This window comes from Mustela erminea, chromosome 4, assembly GCF_009829155.1.
Source record: "Mustela erminea isolate mMusErm1 chromosome 4, mMusErm1.Pri, whole genome shotgun sequence".
In the NCBI taxonomy this organism is placed as follows: Eukaryota; Metazoa; Chordata; class Mammalia; order Carnivora; family Mustelidae; genus Mustela; species Mustela erminea.
In genome coordinates, this window is record NC_045617.1 from 97,127,938 (window position 1) to 97,136,735 (window position 8,798).

At 45.9% G+C, this 8,798-nt stretch overlaps 1 protein-coding gene across 5 annotated transcripts in view; it reads left to right on the forward strand.

Annotated features, from left to right (window-relative positions):
* Positions 1-5,896, forward strand: part of TFAP2B (transcription factor AP-2 beta) — a 29,449-nt gene extending 23,553 nt beyond the window's left edge. For 4 of the 5 annotated variants that reach the window (XM_032340231.1, XM_032340232.1, XM_032340234.1 and 1 more), the window contains one exon: positions 1,431-5,896. In XM_032340231.1, the coding sequence (XP_032196122.1) occupies positions 1,431-1,731 (301 nt within the window). In that variant the 3' untranslated portion in view covers positions 1,732-5,896. The remainder of the gene's footprint in view (positions 1-1,430) is intronic. The other variant, XR_004285054.1, reaches the window with a different exon arrangement.
* The last annotated feature ends 2,902 nt before the right edge of the window (positions 5,897-8,798 follow it).

The following is an 8,798-nucleotide window of genomic DNA, read 5'->3' on the forward strand; positions in this document are numbered from 1 at the left end:
GGTTGTAAGGATGTAGGTGTGCATTTCAAGTTGAGAAACCAGTAGAGAGGACGACAGAGGGTAGAGAGAGGGTGTCTGTTAGGATTCTCTACCCGCCAGTCTTAAAAACCGAAACCCTTTCTCTTGCTGCAGGTGGGAGTGGGGGGATGTATTCTCTGTCTCGTTCAGCCATTACTCTTCCTGGGAGTAATCTCCCTGGCAAAGGATGCCCCAGGGTCACTCATATGGGCCTGTAGTTACCTGCTTTGTTTACCTGTTGTCCAGGCTCCACATGTCCCCAAATGTCAGGCCATGAAGAGAGTGGAGGGGTTGGGACTGGAACTCTGTAGTTTTTCTTTCTCACCGCCCCCCTGCCCCCCCACCCCCACCAGTGGAAACAGACTGACAGGAGATGTCTGCCAGTCTGTGAAAGGCTATGGCCTTTGGGATGTCATTCCTCTGACTGGTAGCAGAGCCAAGCCATTGGACCTTCTGAGCTAAAAACCCTCCTATATTAACCCTCTTGTTCACCTCCTATATTAAAAATTTCTCAAATAAACTCAATTCATACTTAGGCACGCAGGATTTCTAAGGCTGAAAGATTCCTCTAAATTGTAGTTGCCTTGAGGAACTAAAAACCTTCAACAAATAAATATCTACCTTCCCGTGTCTTAACCATCTACCTGTAGATGGTTAAGGCTTTTTGTTTTCTTTTTTTAAACAATGTAGGGATCCTTTTATATTGACAACAATCCTGTTGTACAATGATTTTCAGTAGCCTGTGCTTAAAAGAAAGGGTGAAAAGGGGAAGAAGGGGGGAAACATATCTTCCTCCCCAAATACTACAGGTAAACAGATTTTTGCTTTATGGAATCAGCATTCTCTCCTGGAATAAACAGTTGCATGCCCTGGGCATGTGCAAGTCTCCGGCAATCTGCTTCTGTGCCAGGGACAGGCTTGTGGCTCAGGGGCTTAAATCTTTCAGGGCTTTTTGAGTCTGATCACCAAGAGGTTAGCGAGGCAGAGGAGAGAAGGGGGAAAGGTTTTGGTTTTGTTTTTGTTTTTTTTTTACAAAACTGCCAGGTAAGAGCCAAAAATTACTGAATATTCAAAACCAAATGCTAAAGCCTAGCGAATTTCCCACGCAGACTTTAAGGGGTCCTGGAACGATGGGGGGAAAGATTGGATTTGAGAAAAAAAAAAAAAAAAAGACAAGGCTTTGGGATAGAAGGGGTGCATAACTTCCCCACCCCCGCTTTCCTTCTAGTCCCAGCTGCTCCAGAAGGGAGAGCGCTGGGAAGGGAAACAGAGCGGAATCGTCCACATTAGCCTCGCTCTCCAGCTCTATGGTGACCGGGCGCCTCTGGGCTTGTATGAGTGTCTCCTTTCTAATGCCAATGACAACGACACTGAGTGATTCCCCCCCCCCCATTCCTTTCCCTTCTTCGCAGGCAACTCTGTAAAGAATTTACGGATCTGCTGGCGCAGGACCGGACGCCAATCGGGAACAGCAGGCCTAGCCCCATCCTGGAGCCCGGGATCCAGAGCTGCCTCACGCACTTCAGCCTCATCACGCACGGCTTTGGCGCCCCGGCCATTTGCGCCGCACTCACGGCCCTGCAGAACTATCTCACCGAGGCGCTCAAAGGCATGGACAAGATGTTCTTGAACAACACCACCACTAACAGGCACACGTCTGGGGAAGGCCCAGGTAGTAAAACTGGCGACAAGGAGGAGAAACACAGGAAATGAAAAATTAAAAAAAAAAAAAAAGAAAGAAAGAAAAATGTTTTAAATACAAAAGGAAAACAAAAAATTTAACTTTAGCTTTAAAATGTTGGATTGGCTTGGAAGAATTATATTAGGTAGAATACACATACAATCAAATTTTAAAAAAAAGAGCCAAATAACTTAAAAAAAAAACTGAGGCGTACAACGGAGCAACAATATCGGTTCTCAGTGTCTATTTCAAGATACACTTGGAGACAAACGTCTGGATTTTCCACTTCAGTTCTTTCGAGCTTAGTAATACTGATAATAAAAGAAAACCATGATTTTCCCCCTTTGGAAAATAAACATAAGACTAAACATGAGAAAACGCTAACTTATTGGAAGAAAATCGGAGAAACGTTGGTGTCAGTGCTTTGAGAGTTGGTTGACTGAGATGCACGAACTTTTTAATTTTTAATATTTTTTTAGGAAACTCTCTCGCAGTCCCCACCCTTTCACCTCACCTCACCCCTCTCCCAGCCACTCTTTTCTACGTTGCCCGCCCTCCCTCCCTCAAGCTGTCACAGGAATTTTCCGGGATGAAAATGAGTGTGGTTAGCCCCTTTGCCTTGTGTTTCAGTCCCCTTGGTACCCCGCCCCCGCCCCACCCTGCGTTCTTAACTCACCGGCGCCCAGCTCCCGGGCCGTTGGCACCGTTGGGAGGGCGAGGGCGGGCGGGGAGGGAGGCCCGCGGTGGTGCCGGCGGGGCTCCAGCCAGCGGAGCAGAGGCTTCTGCGGCTGAGGAAAATCCAGATTAAGTTGATTCAGACTCATCATCAGTTCCTTTCAGAAATGTTACTAATTCCCAGCCTGGCCAGCATCTGCATACAGAGAATCTTGCATTTGTTTTATTTGTGTCATCTACCAATTTTAAGAACCATAGTAAAAAAAAAAAAAAGCACAATATGAATACGTTGATTAGTATGTAATTCCTTCGAAGGGGTATGTACCATTTCATTCTCTTCTGTTTTCCAAAGCTTTGCCCGCATGGTTTATGAGCTTCTTCAAAGAGGACTTGGGCTTCCTACACAATCTATAAGGTACAGAGAAAAAAAAATCCGATCCCTTTTTAATCAAAGCCTGTGTGTCAGAATTCTGCAGGTGCACTTCTTTAAAGAAGCTCAAAGGGAATAATTTAGAAAGTGGCCAATAAGAGATTGAAGTTGCTTTGAGTCTAGTTGCTAACAGATACCTCAACATGGAATTCCAGGGGAGGGGGAGTTGAAAAATGAATTTTAGGGGAGAAGAGCAAGGGTTCTTGGAGCCCAATATTTTAGCAATATTGCCCTGCTTTTGAAATAGATTCCATTTCCTTGGGCTCTTTGGTGATTGCTGTTCTAGCGCATAAAGAAGCAGCGTTTCCAGTGGTTGTGGGTAGGAGGGTGCTGCAAGCTTTCGTGTTTCAGCCACAATTGCTTTCTTACAAGATGCTTTATGAATGAGACACTCCCCCCTCCCAGATGCGTACTTTTGGCATATAATGGCAAAATAATGAATGCAGAGTGAAAGGAGATGTATTTCAGCTTTGAATTTTGCCGTCTGTATACACTGAGACTATTCCCAGTGGATAAAGTTTCCTGCATTTAATGTCTCTCATTCTGGCAGCTCTACTCCTTTCTTGGGCTTCATCTGAGCATTATTATGAAATAAGATCTGGAACCTGTTGTCGCCACCCTCCCCAAAGCAGTGGGGAAATCCACCCTCAGTGGTCTCTATACTTAGTGTTGATACATGCGCCTCTTTATACAAACTAGACCTTAGGACCTTTGCAACACCCCTGAAAGATAAAGATCCAGATGTCTGTTCTGCAGGATTTACACGTAGGAACCACGGGGACTCTCAGTTCTGCTGCCCCATGGGCTTTGGCTTTGGGGGGAGGTTGGAGGATTGGGGTTTAGGCACCTGCTGGGAGCTTTGCGCTGACACTTTTTATGGGGGAGGGAGTTAGGGAGCTGGTTTCAGGTCACCAGGAAGGTCCAAGCAACAGTTTATGTCACATCCCAGCCCATCTACCGCTAGCTCCTTTGGGAACATCTGGGTGTGCAGGGCTCAGCCCAAGACGAGGTTAAATACAAAGGTTGGGAACTAAACCTTATGGAGAGTGTACACACTCCATTTCTCCCCAGCTCAGAAGCCTGCGCCTTTGTCGGAGGGCCTGGCCGCTTGCATTGTATGTATTCTGATTGCACAAGGCCAGGAGAAACCACATTGAAAACCATCGTCTCCTTTCCTTGCAGGGCAACGCGCCCCACGCGTGTGACGTTCGAGAGACGCGATGGACGCGCCTTGCTCTTACTGTGCAGGTCCTGAGAGCGTGTGGGCCACTCGCGCCCAGTCGTGTTGAGGACATAGCATCAGCCGCTGCAGGGGCCTCGGGCCGCGCGGGCCCTTTTCGCACTAGGTCTCACCCTAAGGGCTAAGGCGAACGAGAAAGCCCCATTCTCCAGTAGGTAATGGGGTGGCGCCACGCGGGCTGCAGGCGGGGAGGGGTCTCTGCGCTGCCCGTGCCCTTTACCACCAGCGGCCGCTCCGGGCGCCTGCTCCCGGAGGGCAAGTAGCCTAGAAATGTCCGGTGGAATCGGAAGCTTCCCCAGCCTTTGGCAGGGCGAAAACGCTCCCTCCTCACGTTCCTAAAGGCGGGTGATGGGGTACGAATTGTCCAACGTGGCTATGCAGGCTCTCTTCACCGTCCTTCGCCCTGATTCGAGCGTGCCTCCCGCGCCCCCGTTAAGTAGAGCCCCTTGCGCGGTTCCCCTGCCTACCCCCCACCCCGCGTGGAGAGAGCCCACTGCCTCCCCTCTCCCTCACTTCTCCTTCTCTGTACGACCCCCACCCCCTTTGCTTTCGTTAGCCAGGCCCGCTACGTTTATCTGATAATTGAGTTATTAAAAGATTTGGTTTCCTTGGGCCCATAAATCAATAAACAGTAGGATTAACGCAAGAGTTTGCCTTTTAAGTCAAGGGAAACGTTTAAAACAAGCCCTTTTGAGTTTTGTTTTCAAACCAAACAGGTGAGTTGCGGCTTTTCCTCCTCCCTGCACTCTGCAGACATTTTATCCGTGCCGCGTGCCCCCTCCCGAATGCGCACTCCCAAACGAAAAGAGCTAAAGATAGAAAAACGGAGTCAGGATGTGGCAACGCTGCCTTCACACTTTCCACTTAACAAGTTCACTTTGGAGGTTCCAAAGGTCTCCTGACCATTCTCTGTCCAACCCTGACTCCTCCTACAGGTATTATGGGTCTCAGGGGAGGGGGGGGGAAGAAAAGACGGAGCAGATCTCGGGGGGAGAAGTTTCCACCATCAAAATGATCTTTTAATTTCTCCCCCAAACTGGGAAACTAACTTTCTCTCACCACCCCCAGCACAAAAATTATCTTGCATTTTTCTTTCCTTCTCTCTGGCTCCACATCCTTAGCTTTCTCCACACCCCCATAAAGAACCGAGGAGGCTTTCAAAGACCTGGCTGTTTTATTTTCTTTGGCCAAGGGAACCGCTTTCTCTCAAGCAATTATTTCATATCCTATGAAAACTTTGGAAAACCTGAAGTCCCGGACTTATCTACACACTGTTCCTCTGGTACAAAGCCTTACTTAAAAGGGCAACTCCTTCCTACTTAGAGTGTTTATAGAGAATTTGTCATCACATCTGATCTCCTGTATGCGTAATACATTATGTGGAAAGGAAATAATAACCTTAAACCATCTGATGTTGCCTCAAGAGCCCAAATAGTGTTTCCCCTCCTGTGCCAATATATGTTAAATTATCGGGGTTAAAAAGAGAAAGAAAGAAAAAAAGAAAAGAAAAGAAAGAAAGAAGAGTAAGAAGAGATATCAAAATATCAAAATTCATTTTTCTTTTCTTTCAAAAAGTGGAATGAACACTATTCTTTAAATGCCAAAATTGACTCCACTGTTGAGTTTGTCTCTAATCCACTAATATTGTTTTTGCCACACAATCGAGAAGTATCAATCTATTGACTCTTCTGAAGAAGAGTTCTGGAGGGTATCCATGTTAAGTTTGTATATATTTATTTATGCTTAATTTAATGGGAATGTGTAAATATGGCAAGTAGTTTGGGATTATTTATCTGTGAATCTATACCTCTGTGAATGGGTGGTTAAAAAAAAAATGAGAAAAAAAAAAAAACAACGCTTGACCTTAGGTAGAATCCTATCTGAATTTTTCTGTTCTTTATAGACAAGCTGTTATGGTAATGGGTAGAAATTGGTTTATTGTCCAGTGTTGATCTGATTTACACAAATAAAAAGACTGTTGTGTTTTTGTTGTGTTTTCATCTTCAGTTTCTTGAATATGGACATTGTTTAATTCCACAGACAGAAAAAAAGTATAGCCAAGAATTTTTTTTCTTTTTGTCTTCTCTCCCCGAAACGCAGGCAATGTTTTCATTACAGCATAAACACAATAAATTTTGTTTCTTAGAAGAAAAGATACTTTTGTTTTCACTAGGAGGTGTTTTTTTATTTTCTTAATTCCAAGTTGACACTCTTCTCTCCTATTTCTAACTAGATTTGTAATAAAAGCTCATGTTCACTGCATCTCTTGGTTTATTTTTGCCCTTTAAAAAAAAATGAGGTGTCAAATTCACTTCCCAGGTAACTAAAGGCTCTGTGTCTCAGTAACTAAAGGGCTCTGGGTCCAAGTCAAAGATGATGCTCCCCTCCCACTGCTAATAGGATTCCATTCTGGCATGGTATTCCTTCGAGGAAATGGTGCAGGAGATGCCCACAGGGCCAGGTATGGGCTCCTGCACCCTACACCTGGGGATCTGGAGGAGTTAACTGGCTTATTTCAGGATTGAAACCAACCCTGACCTCACCAGCTGTGCAAGGCCCTCCATAAACAAATGAGGAACAGCTCCTTTGACCCAGAGGAGGAAAAAGACATAGTTGTCTTAGGAGGCTGGATCTTACCTTAGGCTCAGGGGCTGCCTAGAGAAGCCAGAGCTTTTCTCATTTGGGTTAATGGGCTGCAGCCCAGCCCTAATGGGCTGCAGTGATCTTCTCAATCTGTGTTTCATCCCAAGGCTTGGGTGTCTTCCCTGAGGCAAAGAAAGTAAAGTCATCCAAGATGTTACACAGTTTGGACAAGTCGCTGTTTCTCTTTGGACCTCAAGGTCTTTATCTGTAAAATGTGGGCCTCTTAGGGTCCTTTCCAACATTGAAATACTGCCTGGTTTAATTATAAAAAGCAGAAACAGTAACGTGTATATACATTTAAGGATAACCAGCAAAGTCAAATCTTGATAACTCCAGATTAGGAGAGTACTTAGCATGTAGTTGGTGCTCAGTTAATTAATAATATGCCTCCCATTATCAATTTTCTGTTTTTCAGGTGAATCATTCCCAGTTGGACTTCCCTATAGGGAAAGACAGAAGGGACAATGGAATCTGCTTTATGTGAGATCTTCCACTTCTTGGTTTCCTTATTAACTAAAGAAAGGTGGGGGAGGGTATCATGGCTAGAACTATAAATGACCAAATCATAGAACCCTCCTCTCCTCCCTGCAAAAAGGAAGGGAGGTAGAAGCAAGGGAAGAATTGCAAGGGAAATGTGATTAAGAGGGCATGCAATCCATTTATCTATAATGAAAATAGGTATACGTATTTGTATCTTCCTCTGGCTCAGCTGTATTGCATTGAGTTCCCTTTTCATTTACTTTTTGGGGAGAGAGGGCTTGGTACCACTGGGATTATACAAAAGGAGTGGTGAGTAATAGCCATCTCCTATGGCAAATTCTCCTGCAGAAGCATCAGCTCCAACTCTGGTGAAACAGACCTGTCATCTATCATCCCATAGGTGAATTCCAGACCACCACGCCCTTGCCACCACCATTTGACAAGGAGAGTATCTGAGACAATCATCTTTCCTAGGTAAAAGCCAGAATCCTGAGGGGCCCAAATGTGAGAAAAGAACTGTGAAAGACGTGGAAGGAAGAACTAGAAAGAGAAGGAAAGGGGTTAGGGAGCCTGAGACAGACTTGCCTAACAAAATGGCCTTCTCACAGTTCCCCAATCCCTTTGTTACTGTTTTACCAGGCTGTGGAGGGAGTAAGGAAAGCCACAGCTGGAACCGCTGGGCCAGGGTCCCTGGCCACAAGGCCTGCACAGGGATCCTAGGTAACGTTGGAGGAAGTGTCCCTGCCTGCCCTCTCTGCCAGGAGGCAGCCAGCCACGTTGAGCGCCTTACAGTGCCCCCTTAAGCCCGCCTGCCCACCGGTATTAGCGGCTTAAGGGCCCTGATTAAAAATAATGCTAGGAGGAAGACTTGCTTTTTTTTTTTTTTTTTAATGAGGCCACATTCTTTTCCTTCATTTGCAAATAACAGCCCCGTGGGGTCCCTCCCCTAAAACCTAGGGCAACCAGAGCCTAGAGCCCCTAGAGGGGTGCTGGCCTAAAGGGATGTGTCGCTTCCTGAGGGAGATCGGGGCTCCCTGACAGCAAGCTGCCTTCCATGCTTGAACTTCAAAAGGGCGGTTGTCTGTTACGTAGAAGCCACAGAAATTAAACGCGCAGCTCACAAGTCCATTAATTTTAGCTCCCCATTAATCTATTTATAAGTGAGCCAGCGCTGGCTCTATAAATACAGTCCTATAAAATTGAACTCCTTCCCATAAATCTTCCAAGTTGTTTATTTACATGTATTCCCTCGCCCTGTAACGAGCCTCCTTTAAACTTGGGGAAGATTCGAGCAGACTCCACCCGGGATGGGGTGTGCTCACCCTCCCTAGCTTCCTGGTTGGAATCCTAAGCTCCTGGGGAAGGAAGGAAAGGCACAGAGGCAGAGGGAGAGGGGGTGGGGTGGAAAAAGAGGGCGAAAACTCATTTTTCCTTTTTGACTTTGTTTCCTCGTTTCTACCCCAAACTCACTCTCTCCATATTTCCCATCACAAGCTCCACGTTGATTTATATCGTCATAAACAGCATTCGTGAGACTATAGCTTCTCTCATAGCTTGGGGTGAGCTCCTTTTTCACTTCCCTAGCAGCCACTAGTTTTAAATCAGGGCTCATAAATAACCCCGTCGCTTCT